This window comes from Neophocaena asiaeorientalis, unplaced genomic scaffold (genome assembly GCF_003031525.2).
Source record: "Neophocaena asiaeorientalis asiaeorientalis breed wild unplaced genomic scaffold, Neophocaena_asiaeorientalis_V1.1 scaffold221, whole genome shotgun sequence".
NCBI lineage: Eukaryota > Metazoa > Chordata > Mammalia > Artiodactyla > Phocoenidae > Neophocaena > Neophocaena asiaeorientalis.
The window spans coordinates 618,042-642,382 of record NW_020173766.1 but is presented as its reverse complement, the minus strand read 5'-3'; the positions used below and the strand labels follow the sequence as shown (position 1 = coordinate 642,382).

At 58.7% G+C, this 24,341-nt stretch overlaps 1 protein-coding gene across 13 annotated transcripts; it reads left to right on the top strand.

Annotated features, from left to right (window-relative positions):
* Positions 1-1,602: 1,602 nt before the first annotated feature.
* ALS2CL (ALS2 C-terminal like) lies at positions 1,603-23,815 on the top strand. Of its 13 annotated transcripts, XM_024751484.1 has the most exons (28): positions 1,603-1,663; positions 2,304-2,419; positions 5,553-5,678; positions 6,447-6,645; positions 6,974-7,039; positions 7,486-7,651; positions 8,161-8,292; positions 8,998-9,117; positions 10,559-10,617; positions 10,761-10,827; positions 11,271-11,467; positions 12,556-12,621; positions 13,054-13,152; positions 13,243-13,404; positions 14,144-14,255; positions 15,377-15,454; positions 16,303-16,433; positions 17,602-17,775; positions 17,931-18,027; positions 18,192-18,349; positions 18,939-19,007; positions 19,926-20,099; positions 21,324-21,366; positions 21,968-21,997; positions 22,175-22,236; positions 22,343-22,492; positions 22,782-22,878; positions 23,297-23,807. In XM_024751484.1, the coding sequence occupies exons 3-28, from the start codon at positions 5,576-5,578 to the stop codon at positions 23,354-23,356; spliced, it is 2,871 nt and encodes a 956-aa protein (XP_024607252.1). In that variant the 5' UTR covers positions 1,603-1,663; positions 2,304-2,419; positions 5,553-5,575; the 3' UTR covers positions 23,357-23,807. The 13 variants fall into 13 exon arrangements, 10 of the variants coding, with proteins under 10 accessions (XP_024607252.1, XP_024607253.1, XP_024607254.1 ...); XM_024751485.1 differs by lacking the exon at positions 2,304-2,419; XM_024751486.1 differs by lacking the exons at positions 1,603-1,663; positions 2,304-2,419 and adding an exon at positions 2,479-2,696.
* The last annotated feature ends 526 nt before the right edge of the window (positions 23,816-24,341 follow it).

Here is a 24,341-nt window from a genome sequence, read left to right as displayed (position 1 = left end):
AAGGGCCCTGGGCTGTACTGCAGGGGGTCAAGGGCAAGTGGACGAAGTGAAGGCTGTCTTTTGGGCACTACCGGGCACTACAAATTACCAACAACGCTGGGAGAGAGGCTGGGCAGGTCTTGCCCCATTTATCAGGTGTAAAACTGGGCTTGGCAATGGCTGTGACGCTACCCAGTGAGTGGGGAATGAGTGAGGGAAGACCAGCCCTCAGCCTTCCAATTCCCCTAGATGTGGCTGAACAGGAAATCTAGGCTCTGGGGAGGAAGTCAACAAGGCGCTTCTCTTCCTGCTTGAGCCCAGGCAGCACTGCCTTCCCTCAGCTACAGGTACAGATAAGGAAACTGAGGCCCAGAGAGGGGGAAGGGCTGGCCCAGAGACACCCAGCACAAGATTAGATCCCTCCTGCTCAGGGCCTGGCCTGCCTGCCCTGTTTGTTGCCAAGTGGTGGGACCATACGCTCCTGGATCACCTTGCTCTCTCCACCTGTGGCTATGGCCACTCTTCAGCACTTGGTCCTTCCTCCCATGGCCCAGAGACCTCTTGTCTGCCCACCGCAATGTGCCAGGCCACTCACAAACCCGCCAAGACCCTGCTCATCTGTGAAGGAATGCTTGCAACCCACCATGTACTCCACTGGAGATCTCTCTTCAGCCTGGCAGGACAGGGCATGCCTCCCACCAGCTCAGACTTGAGTAGAGCATTGGTGGGCCATCCTTTCTGCATTTCCACTGCCTGTCTCGGGATGGGGCCTCTCTGCCTCAGTGTTGTCAGCCGTGAAAGGGGCAGTGACGTGGGTCATTCCCTGGAATCCGCGTGCCTCAGTAAGTGAATGGAGAACCGGAGGCAGGCAGCAGACTCCTTTGTTACAGGCTTGAACCGTGGGCCTTCCCCCTGCCGGGAGGTCCGCTGGAACAAGGCTTCCCCGCCACCTTTGCCAAGGTCGCAGGCCCTGGCGCGCAGACAACCGCTGGCTTCACGCTCTACTGGGCCATGTTGAGACTCAGGAGTGCGGGCAGGGGACTTCCCCAAGGTCACTCAGGAGTGGCCACGGACACCCTGCCCACCGCGGGTAGCCTCGGTTTACCCTACTCTCGGCCACAGGTTTCATGAACCCACCTGGTGCTCCTCTTGTGCCGGCCCCTGTGACTGGTGCGGGCGGAGGAAGGTCACCGGGCTGCACCTAGGCCCGCAGGGAGTCAGAATGAGGGCGGAAGGGAGGGGAGGGGAGGGGGATTGGAAAAGACCCCGCCGGGACAAGGAAACCAAGACTGCTTCCTAGACACACCCAGGCTCTCCTGGGCGTGAGCAAGAGCGTGTGCGTGTGTGTGTTGGGGGGAGCGAGGGGCGGGTCAAGCTCCCACCTCCTCTCCTCCTTCTCCCAGCCCCCCACTGTGTCCCAGGAGACTTCAGACCCCGGAAGACTGCAGACTGAGACTTCAGGAGAGCCCTAGTGCACGGGGCAGATGGACGCCAAGCCCCGCCTACTTCCAGGCAGGCCCCCGCCCTTGACTCGGAGCGGTACCCGGAGGCGAGGCGGGGACGGGGCATGGGGGTGGAGTGGCCTTCGGGGGTGGGGCCTGCAGGGGCGGGGCCGACGTGGGGCGGGCGTCCGCGAGAGAGCTACCGCGGCGGCTTTCCCGGCATGGGACCCCGCGCCGCACAGGTAAGGGAGGGCTGGAGGTCTCTCGTCTGGGGTAGAGCCCTTCTGCTCCCCGCCCCTCCTCGCTCCAGGTGGGACTTTAGTCTTTGGGCCGCCGCGCGCCGCCCCTCCACGACTCCTCGGTCCCTGGCAGCACTCACACCCGGCCCGTCCGAGTTTGTCCGAAGGTCCCTCCCTCCCGGCGGGGTTCAGCTTCGTCCTCCCTGCCCCTTGGTCACCTTGTCACCACGGGACAGCCTCCCTGGGCCCGTGCCTGACATGAGGGCAGACAAACACGTGGGCAGTGCCCAGGGGCTTGGCCTGGGCTGTGGGGCGACCCCGCGGGGCCTCAGCCAGCCTGAGAGACTGCCAGGAGGAGGTGACGCGGGCTAGTATTGCTTGCAGTGAGAAGGCATGGGCAAATGCCTGGTGGTGGGAAGTGGATCCCATGTTTGGGAAATTCCAGCCACTACGCAGGAAGAGGAAGGAAAGCTGTGAAAAAAGCGACCAGAGAGGTTGGGAAGGTGGGGGGTGGGGTCTAGGACAAGAAGTCTGGAGCCACGGAAGGGCAGAGGAAGGGTGCTGGGGTAGGGTGGGGGGAGAGGCCCAGGTGGAGGCTGGGACCCGTCAGCTGTGACAGTTCAGCGCCCCCTCCCTTGGGCAGCCCCTCCCTCCTCTGCTGAGTTTGCTGGATGATCAAAGGGGGTTCCAAGGCAGCCCAGGAAAAAGCCTCCACAGCAAGCAGCACTTCCTTGCCTGTCCAGACCAGGAAATAACAGAGTGAGTACCATGACAGGGTGTGGCCCAGGGGCCTGAGGGGCCAGGCCTTGGAGGAGGCAAGGGAGAGAGGGACCCAGCATGGACAGAGGCCTAGAATGCAAGAGAGAGAAAGAGAGCGCGTGAGAGAGAGAGCAGGTCTGGCGGCTGGTTAGATTGCCGCGGGGACTGGCAGCTGACTCACCTGGACACGCCAAGACTAGCCAGTCTGTCCTCACCCCGCCCCATGGTGAACATGAAGCCTGCCTGGGAAGCCTAGGTACTTGCTGTGTGCCCTAAGGTGAGTCGCCCAGCCTTTCAGGTGAGCTTGGTGGGACTGGGAGCCAGAGGCCTGGGTCTGAGCCCTGTACATGCTCTACAGTTAGTGTCTCTGGGCCCTCCCATTCCTTTCTGGGCCTCAGTTTCCCCATATGTACATCGTGTGCAGTCTACCACTAAGGAACCTTAGAGCTGGATGGAGTGAGAGCGTGAGGAAGCCATGCCCTGAACCACTAAGGAACCTTAGAGCTGGATGGAGTGAGAGCGTGAGGAAGCCATGCCCTGAACCAGAGAGGAGAGGGTTGGAGGTGGGACTCCTGCCGGGTCCCTGTGGTGTTAGGTTCAGCACCTCTTCCTCCTCCCTCGCCAGTGTACACACTCAGGCACACTCACGCCTGGCCTGGCCCCTGCCCTCACACTCTCCTCATTGCCTGCGGGATGAAGCCCCAGAACTCCCTAGCCTGGGAGCAGAGGCTCTCGGGACCAACCAGACCAGATGTCTAGCCTCAACTGCAGTCTTCTCCCCACCCGCCGTCTCACCAGCCATGTTTAACCTCTGGCCTTTCCTCTGGGCAGTGTGACTCGGTTTCCTAGGGTTAGAGATCCTTTTGGGGCCACAGACCTGGCCAGTCTGTGTTGCCAGTGTTGCCAGTTTGTGTCGGTAAGACTCATCCTCAGGGGCCCCAGGCTGCACTGAGAGATAAGGGAGACTGAAGAGCAGGTCCCCATACCCAGAGGAGCTCCCCTCCACCGGTTTATGCTTTCTAGGGAGGACTAAAATAGTTTGAAAAGCTGTGATTTAGTCCGATCTTCATTTCACAGAGGAGGTGATTGAAGCCCAGAGAAGAGCAGGGCTCTGGATAAGCTGGGGCATGGCCAGGGCCGAATAGCTGGGCAGAGGTCAGAAGGGGGTCCTGTGGGAGCTACTGAGGTGTGAGCCATGGGTCCAGGGTAAGGGAGCTTCTGCCAGCCCCATGGGGGCAAGGGGAGGAAGCCTAAAGGGGAGAGGAGTGCCCTGGGTGTGGCATTGGTTGGGGTGGGCCCCAGGTAAGTGTCGGGGATCTGATGTGCAAGGCCTCCCAACAGTGAGTTATCTGCTGCAGGTCCCCAGCTCACCCTGATCTGGTTCCTAGTCTGTACCTCCCATCCTGGCTGCACCCTCCCCCCTCCACCTTTAGCTGGTGTCCTCACCTCTCAGCTCAGACCCCGACAGACTGCCAGCTGAGGGTGGAAAGGTCACTTCCCAAAGGGTCTTTCCATTCCACCAGTTTCTGGAGATATGGGTGAGGGTCAGATGGGCCCAGGCCGCACTTGCTGTACCCCTGACTCCTTGGCTGTGTTGTCCTGGTATTCTGAGCTGACTTGGAGCAACCCTCCCCCAGTCCTCCACAGGGGGCTGGGGCTGCTGCAGGGGGCCAGCAGAAAGAGAAGCCTGCAGTTGGGTGTCCAGCCATTTCTCCTTCCTGCTTCTCCCTCCCAAGGCCTCACCCTCCTGAAGCAACAACAGCAGGAAAGGTGGGGCAGGAATGTCCTGGGCCTGGGCCCTTGGCCAGAGTTCTGAGGCACTCATCTCACTCTGCCCCAGAGCCAATTCTCTGGGAATTGTAGGCTCTGTCAGGAGCCTGGAATGCCCTTTGGTGTCTTTGGGGTTGGGTGGGGAGGGATGAGACCCTCTCTCATTTGATCCTTTGGGTCAGTCTGTATCTCCTCATATTATGTCTACAGCCCCACCGAGGTCAACCAACTCAGAGCCTCAGAGTGTCAGAGTCGGAGAGAGGCCGAGTCTGAGGGTCTGGGGTTAAAAGGCTCTCTAATTCTCAACCCTGAGACGTACAGTCACGTAATCTGGGCAGATGACCTCCTTTGCCAGGTCTGGTAGGAGAGGGCTGTGTCTGATTGGAGGATGCAGCCTGGCTATGGGGATGGGTTTGAACCCAGGCCCCTTGCTCCCCCTCCCTCCAGTCAGGAGGCTGCGTTCTCAGGTGATCCTGCTTTCTTGGAGGGTCCCGCTCTCCAGGGAAGGAGGTCCAAAGACCTGCCCACCCCCATGGCCCCTACCTCTGGAGTAGAACCCGTCCTGCAGCTTGCAGGGGGGCATGAAGTGTCTGGCTCCTGCCCACACTCACCTCATCCTCTCATGGCTTGGAATCATCTCCTCTGAAACTGTCACCAAGTCCGTGTCCCCAAGTCTGACTTTGAATCCCATCACTCCCCCACTCTGAGGCCCTCCATGGCTCCTCTGTTAGCCACTTAGGGAGCTCTTGGTGGGCCACCTGCAGAGCCTGGGCCTTCATGCCCATGAGCCTTTGCTCTCCTGGTTCCCCCACCTGCATGCCTTGTCCTCCTCTCTGCCTCTTTATTTCTTGCCCATCCTTCATGGCTCCAGCAGGATATTTCCCACTTCTCCCAGACCTCTCCTACATATCCCTATTGGGTGACAGGGAGTCCTGAGCCATGGCCTTGCGATAAAGGCTGTGCTCCTCCGAGAGTATGTCCTTGTTTCCAGAGAGTCAGTGGAGAGAGGGGTAGGTCGGAGCACTACTAGATGTTACTCTGAGCCCTTGGGAGCCATGGTGGGTGTTTGAGCAGAGGAATGAGCAGGCCAGAGGACTTAAGGAGCATCTGCCTTTTGGGTAAAAAATAGATGCTTCCCTTGGCAGTTCTGAGTCCTCTTTCCCACTCCTTCAGGCTCCCCTCAGCTGGGCACACGTGGAGCATGAGCAGGGGTCACTGGCCAGTTCAGAAACTCCCCTTTGGGGTGACATGGGCTCCTTGCTCAGTTCTGAGGTAGGGTGGTCATGGGCCTTTTGGGCATATAGCCTGAGACGGCACCCTGCTCCCATGGCTGCTATTCGCTCTAATCTTGCTTGGTTCTCAGGCCCTGAGTCTGGCACCCTGGCCATGTGCAGCCCTGAGGAGGCAGCCCTGCTGCGGCTAGAGGAGGTCTTCTCAGCCACACTCGCACGCATCAACAGCTTTGTCCTCCAGCCCCTTCTGGAGGCCGGTGAGTTGAGGGGAGGGGGGCGGGATGCAGGAACCGTCCTAGAGACAGGAGTCCTCCCTTGTTGGACCTTCTGAGCTACAGCTTTCTCAGCTGCAAATGGGAGCGGTGACATTTGGTGTGGGTGTCTTCGGATGGATCCAGGGCCCTCACCCCCAGTTGCTGGCTGCTTCCTTCTCAAAGGGACCCCAGGGAACCAGGCTGTGAACCCCATTCTAGCCCAGACCTGCTGGGAACGGAGATGATGTTCCATCCCTCCCAGGGCACAGGCCTGGATTCTCTGCCTGAATTCTCATCTTGCTTTCACCCAGGGTATGACTGGAAGGCAGGATGCCCGGTTTACAAAATGACCTTGGGCAGGTGCCTTCCTCCTGGGGGCTCTGTTGGTGCTTCTGTGAATGGCAGGAGACTACAGAACCCTATGGACTTCACATTCTGGACCTGAGGAAGCTCTGAAACTCGGGGGATTCTTGTACTTGGTGGCCCTAGGTCATCAGTGCTGTCCCTGTTTAGTGAGGAGGTGGACACGTGCCCCTGTTGAATCCACAAGGGTGCTGCCCACTGCTGTAGCCTGCCCATCCCTTGCTGAGATCAAGGGGGCACATGGGCTTCCAGTTCTGTCCCAAGGACCCCAGGGATGTGAGACCCTAGCTGCAGCTCCAGGGCTAGGGGTGCTGCTGCCCCTCCGGTGACCACCCAGGGCCTCTGCGTGCTCCCTGGAAGGTGGAGCGGCCCTGTTCCCCTCACAGTGTGCTTGTGCTCCTGCCCCAGCTCCAGAGCCCTCAGATCCCTGGGGCAGAGAGTGCCTACAGCTCCTGCAGCAGCTGCACAGGAGCTCCCAGCAGCTGTGGGAGGTGACGGAGGAAAGCCTGCACTCACTGCAGGAGAGGCTGCGCCACCCGGACTCCATCAGTCTGGAATCCCTGCTGCTGCTGCACAGCGCTGACCATGTCTTGCAAGTCCACCTGGAGTAAGATAGCCGAGGCGGGGCTGGGGCCGGCACTGGGACTCACGTGGGTCAGGGCTTTGGCAAAGGTTTGGGTTCAGCCCTGGGTTTGGGTGTTAGCCTGGTGGCAGGCTCAGGCACCCCAGATCTGAGCCTGGTGGCCTCCCAGGGAAAAGAGACTGAGTTAGAATTGTCTAGTTGGGTCAGTTAAGACTCAAGGTCACCAGTGCCCAGAGCCAGGCCCTCAGGGCTGCAGCCACTCAGTGGGTGGGATCTGGGGACACCAGAAGGGCAGGGGCTTGGGTCTGGAGCTGAGCGTTGGGCTTGCTGGGTGTCCCTGTGCTACCTACAGGTACATCGAGTCCTACACAAGCTGTGTGGCAGTGCAGGCCTTTCAGAAGGCAGTAAAGAGGAGGAGGTGAGCATGGAATGCTGCAGTGGGCCTCTGAGTTGGGGGTGTCTGGGAGGGAGGGCTTAGAAGCCACGTCCCCAGAGCAGTGAGTGTCACGGCCCGGGACTCATCCTGAACAATCCTGGCTCTAGCAATTACATGCTGATCCACACTGAAGAGAGGGAGGGAAGCCTAGTGAGGCTGTGAGCAGAATCCATATACCAACTAACGGGAGTGAACCTGGGGCGGGGAAGCATTCCTAATTGCTACTCAGGGTGGGCTTTAATCTCTGAGATACTGCTACCAAATCTCCAAGAGGGTCACTCAGCCACTGTTTTTCTGATGGGAGAGAGGTTTGGGGTCTGGGACTGTCCTGGGATCTGGGGGATTAGCCAGGGCAAGGGGGCAATGGTGGCAGGTGTGGGAACAGAGGAGGGGAGAGTGAAGGGGTGTGCGGCCCTCCCTCCACTCAGCGAGTACTGGCAGGGCCAGCGGAAGGCGCTGCAGCAGTTCCTGTCGGGCATGAGCTCAGAGGGCTCGGTGGGCACGGCGCTGGTCCAGGCTCTCCGCCAGCCACTCACCCATCATGTGCAGCACTGCATGCTCCTCCTGCTGAGCCTCAGGGACGCTGTCGGGGAGGTAGGTAGCAGGGGTGATGGGGAGCGGGGGGTGATTGCTGGTTATCAGGCCTGTCTCCCGTGGGGAAGCTGAGGGATGGGAGAAATGGGCCTCTGGCTCCGGGAACCTGCCTACTCAGGAACCCTGGTTTGAGAAGGACCTGGCCATGCCTTGGGGACATGGTCTTGTTCTGGGGGGGTTTGAAGGGATATGTCCTTGCCCTGGGGTATCTAAGGTACATGGCCCTGCCCTAGTGGAGCCAGCAGAGACCCAGAGAACAGATGTAGAATCATGTACTGGGTGTGAGGACACATGGCCCAGCCCCAGCTGGGGGAGTCATCGAATGGTCCTAAATCCCCTGGAAGCATCCTCCTACTGCCAGAGGAGGGGCTGGCAGGGAGAAAAGGGAAAACTTAGACTTAGACCCAGACCTCCTGACCGGTTGGGGCCAGGCCAGGGCTGGGGCAGTCACCACAGGGTGGGAGAGGATTCTGATAATACCCCACCCCGGCTGCTCTGTCCCCCTACAGAGTCACCCCACCCGGGAGCTGTTGGTGCACGCAGCCACCGTCTTTGGGAACTTGCAGTCCTTCATGAGGCAGGAGCTGGACCAGGCCATGGCCACGCAGGCCCTCTGGCACACTCTGAGCAGCCGGCTGCGGGTGAGTTCGAGGCCTGAGGGGCAGTTAGGGAAGGGGTTGCCATCCGGCAGGGGCCCGTTGGGTAGCTTGAGCTGCCTGCTGCCTGCTCCATGCCTCAGCTTCCCCACCTGGGTCGGGGGGCAGCGGCTAAAGCAGGTGTCTCTGACGTTCCCCTGTCCAGCCATCCTCACCCATTTGCTGAGCACCTCCTGGGCTGGGATGTGAGCTTCTGGCTCTGGGGAAGAGTGGTCAGCAGAATCGACCCTCTCTCCTGGGATGTCACTGAATGATTGCACCCCCGAGTCACTGCCCGTATTGCCCCTGCAGGAGGGAAAGTCCCCTGTGCTCTGACAGGGCGTGACGGGCTTGGGGCCCAGTGCAGCAGAGAATTAGGAGGACAAGTGAAGGGGACAGGAATTGCCAGAGAGAGGCAGGGATTGTAGAACCCTGGGTGAAAGTTGATGGGGGCTTGACTGGGGCCATGGCCTGAGATGGGTTGGAGGAGGACAAAGTAAGGCTTCAAGAGAAGTTGTGCTGTCCTTCTGGGTATAGCCAGGAATGAACCCCCCCACCTTGGAGCCCCAGTGCCCATCACTGACCTGGGAGCCTCCAGGAGATGCTCAGAGTGTTGGGGGAGGTGCCTGGGGCAGAGGTGGGCAGTGGAGTGGCCAGCAGCATCCAGGACAGAGGTCCCTGAGCCTTGCACCTCCCTCCTCGCCTCACCAGGATGTGCTCTGTACCCCCGCTCACCGACTCTTGCAAGACAGCCAGGACATACCTGTGACGGTCACCCCGCTGAGGGCAGAGCGTGTGCTGCTCTTTGATGATGCCCTTGTCCTGCTACAGGTAGGGTGGGGCTGGCCAGAGGTCGTGGGGTCACAGTGGGGGTCTGAGGGCTGGTTGAAAAAAGGAGTAGGAAAGAGACATGTGGTTGGGAGCGAGAACTTGGGCCTGAGGAGGTGATGGGGGCAGAAGGGCAGAGTGCTAGGGTGGGGGCAGCAGGTGGAGCCATCCCTGAAGGAGTGTGGGCTATGGAGCAGGGCTCTTCCAGTCTCAGCTCTCCACAGCTGGTATCCCTGTTAAATGTCTTCCCCTCAGTTTCCTTACCTGTAAAGTGGGACACTTGTCAGTTTGTGCTTCAGCAGATGGCAGACAACTCCTAGTTGTCTTCCTCCAACCGGAGAGGAACCTCAGACAACGGTCATAAGTGGCCCATAGTGGCTGAGGAGGGCTGCGTGAACCATTCAGGGCACATGCAAGGCTTCTAGAGAGGAGTTCCATGTAGCAGCAGTGCCCGGGCTCTCGGCATTACAGAAGTCAGGAGGGAGCCAGTACTAGGGTTTGGGATTTGTTATGTGGCCCATAACCTTGGCTGTGCCTAGTTCCCCCTGAACTTATGTTACTCCTCTGATAGCCAGAGCACTGTCTTCTGTATCCCCCTAGAGTGTCAGCCTGGAACTCCCCTGCAGATAGGGAGGCTGAGGCCTAGAAGGGATGCTACTTGCCCATCCAAACCTATGTCTCCTGAAGCCTGGTTTTGGGGTTTTGATTCAGTTTGTTTCCCTCCACTCCCGATTTCACCCTCTGTGCTCCAGGTATGCTGACGAGATACTGTCACTAAAAGGTGCTGAGCCCTTTCCCACCTCTGGACCTTGGCACATCCTGTTGTCTGTGCTGGATCCTCTCTTGTCCTGGCCTGTGTCTGGCACACTCCTCCTCCCCTTCAGGCCTGGGCCTGGTGCCGCTTCCACCTGTGTCTGTTGCCAGGTGAAAGGTCACTCTGCAAAATCTTCCAGAGGAAGGGAGGTTTGGTCTATCTCTCAGAGCAGGGATGACATTCCAAGTAGGAGGAAGAGCACATGCAAAAGTTCAGGCTGAGGAGAATTTGTGGCAAACTGGAGGAGGCCCAGGCAGTGGAGGGGAGTGGTCTGTGTGGTCTCAGGTGTCAGGCTCAGCCGTAGGGACCTTAGAGAGGTTTCCAGCAGGGGCTAACAAGATCCATGCTGCATTTCCAGAAGACCACTCTGGGGGCCCTGATGGAGCAGAATGTCGGGGGTGCGGGAGGCTTGTCCTGGGTTTCTGGCCAGGCCCTCAGGTGGGAAGGGAGGTGGAGGACCTGTCCTGGAGATGGGGAGCCGGCAGGGGTGGTGTGGGACTCAGTGCTGGGTGTGCCGCACTGAGCATGCTGGGGACACCCAGCGGTGTGCCAGCGAGCTGCTGCTTGGGAGCAAGCCCAGACCAGAGAATAGATGAGCGTCTTGCCCACCTGTGCCTCCTCTTCTTCCAGGGCCACAGTGTCCACACCTTTGATCTGAAGCTGGTGTGGGTGGAACCTGGGCAGGACGGGTAAGCACCCCCATCCAGTGACACCCCAGGCCTTCCCTCCCTCTACCCCATGTAACCTGCCCACCCCAGGCCTCTGACTTGGGCCCTCCCTCAGCACCCTCCTGGACAGAGCTGGAGCCTACTCATTAGCTCCATCTGTCTAGGTGCATGTTTCACCTCCTCACGCCTGAGGAAGAGTTCTCCTTGTGCTCCAAGGACCCACAGGGCCGGGTGAGTGTGGGCGGACTGTGAATCCGGGGAGTGGGGTCAGGGGAGTGAGGGAAGGCGACAGGAGGGTAAGGGGAGGGCACAGGTATACAGCCCTGGAGGCTCGTTGGGAATGTCAAGCCTCTGGAGTCATGGTCAGAGTGAGTCAGGGGTCAGCCTGGGCTCAGGCATCAGAATGCCTACGAGAACACTTGCTTTTCTCTGTGAAGCCAGGGTTGGGGCCTGTTCGAAGGTTCTGTTTGGCCTCTCTGGGCAGGCCCGAAGCTGCAAACAAGTATTCAGGTCTGAATGAGGCCCCAGGGAGCAGCACGGGAGCCGTTGGAGGTCCCCGCAAGTGATAAGAGTGGGTGTGGGTAGGGTGATACCTGATGCCGCCCCAGGAGGCTTCCTAGAGGGGCTGCCTCCAGCAGCAGTGGCCTGTCCTGTGTTTCCCTGTCCCCCCGCAGGTGGCCTGGCAGTGGAAGGTCACCCAGGCTGTGTGCCAGACCTTGCGTGGGAAGAAGGACTTCCCGGTGCTGGGGGCGGGCCTGGAGCCTTCTGAACCCCCCATCTGCCGCTGTGGAGCATACACCTTCCGTGCGGAGGGCCGCTTCAGCCAGGCCACCTATGAGGGCGAGTGGTACGGTGGCAGGCCCCATGGCAAGTGAGTGACCGAGGAGGCTCTGGGCCAAGCAAGGCAGGGATCCTCCTGGGAGTCTGAGGGGCAGACAGGACCCATATGGACCTAATTGCCTCGGGGCATGAACCAAAGGCTGTTACCCCCCTGTGGTGAAATCTGTTTGTCCCCCACAGTCTCTCTTAAGTCCTCTTGGACAGGACCTGGCCCACTGTAGGTTTGTGCCAGATACAGTCTTGATGGCAGTGAGTCTACCGAGCGTGGGGCAGACATCAGGAAGCTGACCTGCAGGGCCCACAGTTACCATTCTGTTCTCAGGCGAGTGGAAGAAAACTCTCATGTCTACATAGCATTGTCTGGTGGTGGTAGAAATGTTTTGCAGACATTCTGTCTTCATCAGTCCTTACAAGAATGCTCTGGGGGAGTGTTATCACCCCCTTTAGGTGATAGGTGCAGAAGCTGAGGCCCAGAGACTGGCATGACTTTCCCCAGGCCTCAGGGCAGGTTCTAGGGTGAACCTGGCCTCAGTTGCAGGTCGACACGACCCCACAGGCAGATAGGCTTTTGAAGAACATGGCCCCAACTTGTGCTACAGCTGGCGAAACCAAGGCCCAGAAAGCAGAAAGGACTCGCCAAGGTTACGCTTGCAAGCATTCCACTCATTTCTGATACCCTGCCTGCTTCCAGAAAGGGCTTGAGGAAGCTTATGAACAAAAACACAGAAAAAGCAATGCTGTGTCAGAAGAGGAGACAAGGATGGTAGAAACCCCACTGACTAGCACTTGGCTTGAGCTTGAAGGTTAGCTCTGAGCTTCCTGTTGGTCAAGGGAAAAAGGCAACCTGGATGCTTCCAGAGCTCTCCCTGCTGGGTGTGGAGCACACTCTGTGAGGCTGCTGGGGCCATTGTGCCAGGAGTAGAGAAGGGCTGAGAGCCCATGTGGGGCCATAAAGCTCAGAGAAGAAGACCGAGTTGGGGCAGAGAGTCCAGTCCAAGGGGGATCGAGGCCTCGGAGAGAGTCTGCGGCAGAGGTTGGCTGGGGGTCTTGTGTGTGTTGAAGGTCTGGTGGGTCTGATGCCCATGGACCTGATGCCCGTGGACCTCGACTGTGTTACAGGGGAACCCTGAAGTGGCCAGACGGGCGGAATCACGTGGGGGATTTCTGCCAGGGCCTGGAGCACGGGTAAGGCTGGGGCTGACACAGGACTGTGTGGTGGGCAGGCAGGGAGTGGTTTCCACCCCTCTCCACTGTCACCAGCCTGGCCCCATCCTACATTCCCAAACCTCAAGCAGAAACTTGGAGGCCATGTGGTCCAGCTCCACTCATTGTCCTAAAGGGGAAACTAGGCCTGAGGAGGGGGGCAGGTCATGGAGGGAGTGGTCCAGGGCCAGAAGGCCCTCCCAGAGTGCATGGGGGTTGGGGTGGAGATGGGGTGTCCTGAGGGGCCCTAGGGAACAAGATGGGGCTCAGCACCTCTCAGATTCTCCCCATCGTCTGAGAAGACCCCTTGGAAGAGCAGGGACACTCCTGGGCATGGAGGGGCTGTGACAGGTGTCTTGGGCCAGGGCTGTGTCCCCAGTGCTGACTTCCCTCCCTGCCCACCCACACTGGCAGCTTTGGCATCCGCCTGGTGCCCCAGGCCTCCGAGGATAAGTTTGACTGTTACAAGTGCCACTGGCGGGAAGGCAGCATGTGCGGCTATGGCATCTGTGAGTAAGTGACCCTTGGCCTGATGGTAGGAGAGGCTCATGGGACAGGCTCGTCCTCTGGGAGGCAGGGCCAGCCATTGGTGACCCTCCGCAGGTACAGCACCAGCGAGGTGTACAAGGGCTACTTTCAGGAAGGCCTGCGGCATGGATTTGGGGTCCTTGAGAGCACCCCGCAGACCCCTCAGCCCTGCAGGTACACGGGCCACTGGGAGAGGGGCCAGAGGAGTGGCTATGGCGTCCAGGACGACGGCGACAGGTGAGTGCTCTGCAGCCCCACACCAGGATTGAGGGGCAGAGGGGCCCTCACAGACCAAATGCCTCAGGGCCCGGGTTCCCTGTCGTCACTGGGTCCATTCTGTCTGTCCCCCAGAGTCTCTCTGAAGCCCCTCACTTTCTTTCCACTCCCTCGGTTGTTGCTGAGGCTCAGGATGAGGGACCCCGACCTTGACTGCAGGAGCCCCCCCAACTCTGGCCCCTCCCTGCGCTTTCAGAGAGGAGTTTCTGACCCCCTGATCTGGTCCTATCAAAGGATCACAGCCCTTCCAGGCTCTCTGGGCTGAGACAGAGCCCAGTGTCCTTGGCCTGACATTTGAGGCCTTGCCTGCTCCTCTGACCTCATGCCTGCCATGCCACCCGTGTGGCCCCTAGCCTTTTAGACCACTGAACGCCCCCACGTATCTATCGTACACTCCTGCCTCAATGGCTTTGCATATGTTAAGTGGCACCCTAACTTACTCCATCTGTCCTTCCTGCCACCTCTCCCGGGAAGCCTGCCAGGATGCCTTCCCCCAGGCAGGCTCCCTTCCTCCTCCACCCTCGTTCCTCCTGCGGGTCCTCACCTCACCTGCCCTATGTCTGACTTGAGTGGATTCAGGCCATGTCATTGCTCCTTATCTGACCCCTGCCCCCCACCCCGGTCCCATGCCAGCAGAACACACAGAAGGTGCATGGGAACAATTCTGATCCAACTCTGGCCCTACTCTCTCCTCCCCCAGGGGTGAGCGCTATATTGGCATGTGGCAGGCTGACCAGCGCCATGGCCGAGGGGTCGTGGTCACCCAGGCGGGTGTCTGCTACCAGGGGACCTTCCAGGCAGACAAGATGGTGGTGAGTGCAGTGACCCACGTGTGTCCTGAGCTACCCTTTCCCTGCTCTGGGGGCTCCAAAGCTGAACTGAGACTGGTCAGGGGTGGATGGGGCAGGAAGCAGGGTTCCGACGTGCTGGAGGGAGCCAGAACCTGGGCAGGAATCCAGTTCTGCCACCTACCTACCCTGGCCTTGGCCAAGTCCCTGCCCCTCCCAGCCTCAGTTTTCCCATCAGCAGCTCAGGTGAACTGCTTATCGTAACGACTCACTAAAATAGCAACAATGAAGTGCATAGTAATGAGGATGCCAGCAGCCTCTACTACCCATGTTTATAGACCCCTAACTGGGTGTCTAGCTCTGGGCTAAGCCTCGAAACATAATCTCATGGGATCCTCCCAGTAGCCCTGGGGTCATGTTATTGTCCCTAGTGTAAAAGTGACAAACGTGAGGCTCAGAGAGGTCAGAGAACCTGCCCACTGTTGCCTTCTCTTGAGTGTCAGAACTGAGGCTCAAGCGCAGGTCTCCCGTGCCCGGGCATAGCCCTCACCTTCTGCCTCACCCACACCCTGCCGGGTGCTTGGCACATAGTGAAGCTCTGGCCTGATGGCCGTTACTGATATTGTGGCTTGTTTGTTTATCTATACTTTGTCCTGGAAAGGATTGAAGGAGGAAGAAAAGGTAAGAATAGGCACCTAAGGTAGATTCAGAAATAAGTAGAAGGCGAATTGTGTCCCATTTGGTTCTGAGCTTCCTGGCAGCCAGTGCAGCACAGGAGCCTGATCAGCTCCACGGCCCCCGGGGTCAGTGACAGGGAAGTGGGGATGGTTCAGGAAAAGCCCAGTACTTCCTGAGCTGTAGGTGGGAAGGAAGGGTCCTCCAGGAGGCTTCTGGAGAGAGGCTGCTGGAGGGGAGGAGCCAGGTCCCAGGGTGTCGGTCAAGGTAACCCAGGGTCGAGGTCCATGGGCCTTGTGCTCAGTGCTCAGAAGGCCAGGGGCTGGCATCCCACCTAGGCACAGTCCTGGGAGGTATGGCAGGGCTCAGGACCCTTCTGCCCATGGGTCACTGCCCACCTCCCCTCCCCACCGCCAGTCTTCTGGCCCTTCCTAACCCACTGCCCCTACCCTCCCCGCTTCCTTCCCTAGGGCCCAGGGATCCTTCTCTCTGAAGATGACTCCTTGTATGAGGGCACCTTCACCAGGGACCTGACCTTCGTGGGGAAGGTGAGAGCCACAGAGACCTTACTCCACTCCCTGCTGAGACCTTGGCTGGGGTCTGTAATCTTCCTGCTTGGATTTAGGGCTGAGGGTAGGTGGAGCAGGTAAGGGAGGGCCTCTCCCATCTCCACTACATCTAGGGGGTGGATACAGTGACAATTCCCTGCTGCGGAGGTGTGATTTGATCGGGTGTGAGTCAAGAGGGGATAGGTAGGCTTGCCTTGGGTGCAGAGGGTGCTGGTGGTCTCCTGGCTGTGTCCCCTCCTGGCCCCCAAGATAGGGATCCACCCCCTCCACCACCACCATCAGTGCCTTGGGCAGGTGCCCCTGGAGGCATTGTCCTTCAGTATGTTTCTGTCTGAGCTGACCTCGCAGAAGGCAGTTGTATCCCTGCTGGGGCCTTTGGAAATGTGGGGGCTATTTGACTGGCGGGTACTATGGCATCTAGTGGATGGAGACTAGGAATGCTGTGAATGGGACAGTCGCATGCAGCAAGGAATTGCCCCTCCTCAAGGCCGGTAATACCTCATGTCCTCCCGAGGCCTCTGCCTACTTCTGGACCTAGTGGTAGTCCTCCCCACTCTGACCTGTGAGTCCCTTCTCTGTCTCCCTCGCCGTTTCCTGCCTCAGAGATGAGCCCCTTGGTGGTGGGCACAGGCAGGGGCTCCTGCAGGGGTGGAGGATTATGAGCCCCTTGGGGTGGGGCAGATTGAATGGATGGTGGGAAGGCCATCCATCAGTTTCTAGCCTCTGTGACCCGGGATGGACAGGCATGAGGCCTGTCATGATGGGATGGAAGGGCAGCTGGACAGACAGATGGACAGGCATCCCTGCATCTGTCTCCTGGCTTCCAGGGCAAGGTCACCTTCCCTAATGGCTTCACCCTGGAGGGCTCTTTTGGCAGTGGGGCAGGGAGAGGACTGCATACCCAGGGTGTGCTGGACACAGCTGCCCTCCCTCCAGATCCAGGCAGTACCCGCAAGAGGTGAGAGACTGATGGGGGGGGTGTCTGTGTGTGTCTATGTTTCTACCCTAAAGACTCAGGTCTCATTAGAACGGCTTTTCTGTACCTCCTCCTAGCTCTTTGGAGAGTTCAGAGAGCTCAGGTCACATAGCCCTTGTCAGAGGCTCTTGGAATTAAGGGCTATGTGACGGTAACTCCACATGCCACAAAACTGGAGAAAAATACTATGTGTAGGCTTTGCTTAGACCCTGCTTTTATTCTAGGAAGGGTACAAGACAGTTTATGAAACAAAACAAACAAGAATAGGATAGAAAATTAAAGTGTGAGTTGAGCTTACAAGAAAGGGAGGTGCAGATAGGCCTTATAATCAAGCATTAGCCTGGCTCTGAGTTCCCTGGCAGCCAGGGTAAAGAAGGAAGTTTACTAAGTGGAATCACTGTCCCTATCATGGGGTATTTGAGAAGAGGATGGACTTCTTCCCTATGGGGACAGAGTTCTTCCTTGGAAAACCGTTGTTCAAGTGGTGACTCTTACTATGTCTCTTGAGGTGTGGGTGGTGGTTCTAATGGTGCCAGCCAGCATTTCACATGTTGTTTACTTGACACATTGTCCCTGCATGTTTCTTTTCCCTGACAGCAGGAGCTAGAAGTGGATGGCAAACCCTAGGGGTGTGAGCCCGGGTCGGGTGCAGGTGTAGGAAAATCTATGAGCGTGACATGGGAGAGCAGTGCTCCATTAGACACTGCACCAGACACACACACGGCCAGACCCCTAAGCCTATTGGCTGAGACAGGATCAAGCTCAGGAAGGACCCAGGTGTGGTAGGAGGGAGAGCGGGGTCCCGTGACGGGGGAATCCTGGGATTTGGGCCCTGGTCTCTCTTAGGCCAAGACCCCACTCTCTGGACTTGGCCTTCAGCTCTCCAGATCTTTCTGTTTCTTTTCCAGTGCTCTGTGTGCCCCTGTCTCTTTTCTCTACCGTGGAGTAGATTCTCTCTGACCCTTCTCTGCCTCCCGTTTCTCCTCCTGGAGCCTTGGAGGTCAGGCCGCTCTGCATCCCCCACTCCACCCACCCCACCTGGGCCCTGACTCTGGGCCAGGCTGGGTATCCCCACCTCTCCAAGGGCTGAACAGGGTCCTGCCCAGCATGGCTCCATCCCTATCCATGTCCCCCACTGCCTCCATCGCAGGCAGCTGGGCCTGGGCGTCTTCCCCGTGGAGAGCCGCTGGCAGGGCGTCTATGGCCCCTTCCAGGACTTTGTTCAAGCCGGCTGCCCTGGAGACCTGCAGGAGGCCCTGCTGGGCTTCCACGTGCAGAGCTCAAGGGAGCTGCGCAAGTCCCAGGAGTACCTGTGCTGCGAGAGGTGAGGCCCAGGCATGCGTGGGCGTGTGTACCCATAGGGCATCCAGAGCTCAGTGTTGGGGTCAATGGGGCTCTGAGTCGGCCAGGGGAGGAAGGCTTCCCAGAGAGGGCAGGCCTGGGCGTGGGTGAGAGACGTGTGTGTGTGTGGTGCCCCAGGACCCACCCCGAGGACCACGCAGGCAGAATGGAGGACATCCTGGAGGAGCTGCTGCAGCACCGGGCGCCCGAGGCCCTGCAGCAGTGCCTCAGGAAGGTAAGGGCTCAGGGGAGGGTGCTGACCAGAGGGGACAGGCCTGCCTGTGGGCCCTTGCTGAGAGTGCCTCGGTGCTCCCATCGAAGAAGTGGGGTCTTGCGTGGGCATGCTGTGCTCCAGCCCACGGTGCTGAGTATCTCTTTGTTGCCTTTGCACCTGCCCAGGCCCTGAGCAACTCTCTGCATCCCCTGGGAAAGCTGCTCCGGACTCTGATGCTGACCTTCCAGGCCACATACTCAGGCATTGGGGCCAACAAGCACCTGCAGGGGCTGGCACAGGAGGAGGTGAAGCAGCACGCCCAGGAACTCTGGGCCGCCTACAGGTGAGCTTGGTGGCACATGGGGACAACCACTGCACTGTGACCCCAGGGCGGGCTGTGGGGGGAGCTCTGCCCTTTCCAAGCATCAGCTCTGCCTGGTGCCCTGGGTAGGAAGGGTGCCTTTGCCTTGGGTCTGGATCGAGAAAGAAACAGAGGGTGTGTTGGTTAATATGCAGCTGGTGAGCATAGGGGTTAGAGGGTGGGGAGGTGATAGCAAGGCCTGACTGCAGCCAGAGTCCAAGCCCCAGCCAGGCCCTGGGCTAGCCCTGACCCCAGGAGAACTCTAACCGCACTGCAAATGGAGCCTGACCTGGGCTCAGACACCATCTCCCGTCCTGTCCCGGCTGAGCTGTGACCTCGTCAAACGCTATAAACTGAAACCTTAGATGCTGCAGGTAGTGCTGTTGTAGGGTTCCAGGACACTCGGGCAGACATCCCGTACTCCCAGCCTCCTCACTGCTGGGGTTTGGGCCACTGGGCTCTGCAGTCCTCAGGCTCCATGGTTCTGGGGGTGGAGCCCACCTGCCTGGCCTTTGGTGACTCCCATTCTGTGGGAGATGGCAGCCACGCTGCCCCTCCCTTTGGTTTGCAGGGGTCTGCTGCAGGTTGCCTTACAGTGCAAGGGCCAGGCCCCAGAGGAAGATCAAGATGCAGAGACAAGGTGACTGCCCCCATTAGGTCTGTGGGGTTCTCTGCCCTGGTGCAGCCAGGCTCGGGTCCTGGGAGTCCTTATACCTTTGCTTCTGGGCTCTCCTTCGGGGGAAAAGGGTATTTCTTGGGAAATGTTAGGGGTTCATGCTATTGACCAAATATTGCTCATTGACCATTCAAGAATCAGAATGATCCATGACCTCTCTTCCTTGAGCAACCTGGGGAGGGGCACTGCCACAGTGCATCAAATGCATCTTTGTTCTAAACATGTTATCCCACCCTCATCTCTTGGGTGTATGGAGGGTTAGCAGCTGCCTCAGGCACCTCCTTCTCCCTGTGCACAGATGTGGAAACTGAGGCCTGGCAGGGGCTGAGCCTGAGGTCACACAGAGCAGGAATTAAGTGGGTCATTAAATCTGTCTCCCCAGTCCCCTGAGACCAAACCTTAAAATTTGCCTTCAGATTCCAGGCCCAGAGATCCTGATCAGAGAGGTCTTTCTGTTACTGCATTGCAGGAGGCATGGGAAATGGGGTTAGACATTAGGGAGAACGTCCCCCTGAGTCCTAGGAAGCACAGAAAACTAGGAGGCAGAACTGGACTAGCTTGGAACGGCTGCTGAGAGCTTTGCTGCAGGTCACTCATCTATCAAGGCCCTGGTTTTGCATTCAATTAAATGGGGATCAAAATTCTGCCTCAGCTGCCATATTGGTTCTCAAAGTCAAGTGAGAGTGTGAGGTAGTCACAGATGACAATTGGTTGTGAAATGACTAAGAACAGGCTGGGAAGGGTTTTCTCTGGGGTGGAGGAGGCTGGAGGCAGGAACACTGTGGTGGGACGAGGAGTTCTGTGGACTCTTTGAGGGGCAGCCCAAGTAGATCCCCACGCCCACCCTGCTGACCCTGACCTGTCCTGGTGGCTCTCACTCAGGGACCTGCAGGTGCACAGATTGATGCTACCCCTTGTCCTGCCCAGCTTCTACTCGGAGCTCTTCACTCTCTACCTGCTTCTTCATGAGAGGGAGGACAGCCTCTACAGCCAGGGCATTGCCAACCTTAGCCTCTTCCCCGACACCAAGCTGCTTGAGTTCCTGGATGTACAGAAGTAAGCCTCCCTACCATGCCACGATTGCCAGAGTTCTTGTGTAGCAGAGGGTACAAACCCAAATTGTCTTCAGCAAAAAAGCGGGGAGGTTAATTGGCTCGTGTACCCATGAAGTTCTAAGGTGTGGCTAGATTCAGGTGTGGCTGGATCTGGGTGTCCAGCTGCATGATAAAGGAAGCAACTTCTCTCGTTCTCTGTTGGGCTCTCTGGCTCCCCCGTATGGTGACAAATATGGTACCAGCCACTCGAGGTTTATATTCTCCCAGCTCAGGCCCCACAGGGAGCTGGTGTCTCCTTCCCAACAGCTCCAGCAGAGCCTCTGAAGTTCCTCCCTGGCTTGGCTGGGGTCTTGAATGTGCCCCTGAATGCTGGCTGTGGCCCAGATTGGCCAGGCTGGCCTCAATATCTACCACTGGGGCTGGGGCAAGGTCGCCTGCTCCCAGCTCTTGGACTGAGAGTGGGAGAGGGGAGATCCTCAAGGGGAAACTGAGGACTGTTCCGGAAGTAGGTCAGAGCCTCCCTTCCGCCCTCAGTCATCAAAATGTTCTCCTCCATGCCCCTTTGATCCATTGATACTACCAGTGTTGAGGGCATGAACGCACTCTCTCCTCCCACACCTGGATCCCTTTGTCTCAAGGTGATGGCGCTTCCCATTCCCCCTCCTGCCAAAAAACCTTGTTTCCCCTTCCGATGTGGTGAATGTTTCCTGTATCTGACCAGGCACCAGCCCAGAGACCTGGTTGTCCATGAGTTTGCAAGTGTCCCTCCTCCCCACCCCTCCTGCTGCCTCAGTGCCACCTCCTCCATGCTGGCCTCCCTGCTCCATTGGCTCTATTTGCCTTGCATGGCATCCCTACTTCTCGCCAGCCTGGGCCAGCTCACTGAGCCCCTGGAGCAGTCTCTACCACTGAGCTCTCTGGCCAGACCCCCAGGACTTTGCCTAGGAGGGTCCCCTGGCCTGCAGCACTAACCCTCTGTCTCCTCATTGTGTTCCAGTCCCACTCGTATTTTGGGGCTACATGGAGGGCTGCCCTCTCAGGGCATCCCTCCTGCCCTCCTCTTGCCTGGGCTTCACACAAGCGTTCCCAGATGCCATTGTGCATCCCCTGCCCCTTTCCCCTGCTCAGCCCTCCTGGGGGAAATGGAGGTGCAGGAAATTTGCCCTCTGACCTCAGACCCTCAGACCTGGTCCTGGCAGAGCTTCCCATCTTGCTTTAATTTCAGGCACCTGTGGCCCCTCAAGGACCTCACGCTGACGACCAATCAGGTGAGAGTGTGGGCCCATTACCTGCCTAGGAGAGGGAGGTCTGAGCCTGAGCTGGGCCCCCAGGTTTGCCCAGCCTTCCGAGCAGCTCTCTGCCTCATGGTCACTGGTCAGAAGCTGCATAGGCGGGTGAGGGAGGATATGGCAGGCTTTCTGCACTGTTCTGATTTCCCATGTGGATGAGTGTACAGCCACAGTGACCAGGTTCAAGCTTAGGTTCCACCCTTTTACTGGCTGTACGACCTTGGGTGAGATACTTGATCTCCGTGCCTCAGTTTTCCCATCTGTAGAAGTAGTCCCTGATGCGGTACTAGTACTACCTCCTGTGATTGTTGTCGGGTGATGTGGGCCAGAACACGAGGGGCATTGGTTCTCAAAGTGTGTTTGCTGGATTGGCAGCATCAGCGTTGTCTGGGAGCCTGTTAGAAAAGCAGATTCTTGAACCCATCCCAGACCTACTGAGTCAGAGACTCAGGGAGTGAACTTGGAATTTGTGTTTCAACAAGCCCTGGGACTCAAGAACCATTGACATAGAAATGGGTGGCACCCAGTGACCATTGGCTGTTATGATTCTTATCTTCTTTTTCCATTTTGATCCTCCCAGCGTCCTGGAGACCATTTACCCCACTTTACAGTTGAGTAGACTGAGGCTTACAGTGGATCTGTGACCTTCCCTGGGTCACTCAACCCTCTGGGCAGAGCTGTCCTGAAGCCAGTGATGGGGAAGGGGGTGGATGGTGAGGGGCTCGGGGGCCAGCCCTGACCCTGGGTAAGAGGAGGTTTCATCTAACCCACTCCCCCAACCACGCAGAGATACTCCCTAGTCAGAGACGAGTGCTTCCTGTCAGCCACGGAATGTCTGCAGAAGATGATGTGAGCCACACCCCAGGGAGGGTGGGTGTGGGTGGCAGGAGTGTTGGGGCCCCTGGTTGGGACTGAACCTGAGGGCCTTGATCTGGAGCCAGCTACCCTGCTGCAGCACCACGGTGGACCCCCGGGAGAAGCTGGAGGTGCTGGAGAGGACATACAGGGAAATTGAGGCCACTGTGTCACGGATGCTCGGCCAGGAGCACAAGCTGCCCATGGACGACCTGCTGCCGCTGCTCGTCTACGTGGTGTCGCGTGCCCAGTGAGCCCCAGCTGGGGGCGGGCTGCAGGAGGTCCCCTTCCCACCCTGCCCACCCCCAACCAAGACATACTCCAAAGGCTTTGAACATGGGGGTTTATGGGCACAGCCTTTCATGGTACACATGGGGAAGCTGAGGCCCAGAGAGGCCCACCCAGGGTCCTGTGGGGGCCAAACTCAGAGCAGGGACCAGGTGTCCAGCCACCCAGGCCAGAGCTCCTTCCCGGCTGCTGGATGCCTGTCCCTGATAGGTCCCCTTTTCCCTCTCGTTGTGGTGGCGGTGGTTCTCCAGAATCCAGCACCTGGGAGCCGAGATCCACCTGATCCGTGATATGATGGCCCCTATCCACACAGGGGGCCTGTATGACTTCTTGCTCACGGCCCTGGAGGTGAGGGACAGAGGCGGTGGGCCAGGCAGAAATGCCCTGGCCACTGGGGCAGACCCCTTTCACCCCAGACACCATCGTGGGGATGAGCTCAAATTCACAGCTTCTGTGTGTCTCCATGGGAAGGGTCCTCACAGAGCCACTGCTCTTGCCCTTGTTAGAAGGGGCTGGGTGGGGGGAGGTGGGCACAGTGCATCCTGGCCCTCGGATCCCCAGGGCTGAGTGTGTTCCAGGCTGCATCCCTGAGCACAATAGGAGAGGGAAGGAGCCATTTCCTTGCAGACTGTGGCTGAGGGCTGAGTCGGAGACACAGTGGCCCAGGCCCGGGAGGTGGGTGCGCCCCGATGTCAGGCCCTAGAGCCTGTGCATATGGCTGAAGCGGGCAGGCCAGCTGGCTTCAGCCTCACCTCTCTCCCGCCAGTCCTGTTACGAGCACATCCAGAAGGAGGACATGAGGCTGCATCGCTTGCCCAGCCGCTAGAACTCCAGGGAGCCGTGGTAGCTCAGCTTCTCCTGGACAAACTGCAGAGCTGAGAGGGGCCGCCGTGGAATTCCCGTGGAGTGAGCGTGGCCCACTCTGGCCCTTGTGGCCCACAGGACAGAAGGCAGGATGAGCCCTGGAGGTGGCTCTTGGGGGAGATGAGCGTTTAATTTCTCGCAGGGAGATGCTGCTGCTGTCCTGACTGGGAGGAGGGTGAGAGTGATGGGTGTGGCCCCAGAGCTGGTGGTTTCCCCTCCCCCTGCCCCCTGCCACTCCCTAGGCCAGCCTTGGATGACCTTCTTGACCAGCAGCAGCTCATGGACTGGGGGCAAGGAGCCCCCGGCCTCTCCTTGCCTCATCCTTGCCTCCAAGTTATTGAGCCTCTCTGGGCCTCAGTGTTGCCATCTGTAAAATGGTGGACTACATGGTCTGTAAAGGGCCTTCCATCCATCTTGCTGACTTCTGGCGTCCTTCCGTAAGTCTGACTTTGTTGGGCCGTAACTGAAGTTCTTGTGTCTCGGGTGGTGTCATTCCATTTCTCCTCTCCTGGTCAGAGGCTCCAAGCTGCTAGTGACAGCTCCGTTTATTGGGCTTTTTTCCCATGAGTTGTCTCCTGTGGACCTGCCTTCTTCCCGACTGCCCCAGGGCAGAGCTGGCCTCTCAGGGCTGCAAGGCAGGAACAGCTCCACCTCCACCCTGACCTGCTGGGTGGCCTATGGCAAGGCCCTTCCCCTTGCTGGGTATGCAATTGAGAGCGTGGGCTTGGGGGTCTCTGAACTACAGTCCGCATATCGTGGCCATGCTGGAGCAGGCTGGGGGCAGAGGAAACTCACCTTGCTTGCCTCACTGCCAGCAGGTGCCAAGGGAATTACACACCTATGACCTCTGTGGGCCTGCGTGCAGGAGGGACAACGGAGGCACGAGGTTGGCCTGTGCCCTGACCGATAAGCACCTCTGGCTCAGGACCCCAACAGGAGTTGGGGAG

Excerpts from the sequence above, each read along its gene's own strand:
- ALS2CL (XM_024751485.1), top strand. The coding sequence starts at position 5,576 with ATGTGCAGCCCTGAGGAGGCAGCCCTGCTGCGGCTAGAGGAGGTCTTC. Across the intron at positions 15,455-16,302 it reads ACCTGACCTTCGTGGGGAAG|GGCAAGGTCACCTTCCCTAA; the intron begins GTGAGAGCCACA and ends CCTGGCTTCCAG. Across the intron at positions 22,237-22,342 it reads GAATGTCTGCAGAAGATGAT|CACCACGGTGGACCCCCGGG; the intron begins GTGAGCCACACC and ends ACCCTGCTGCAG.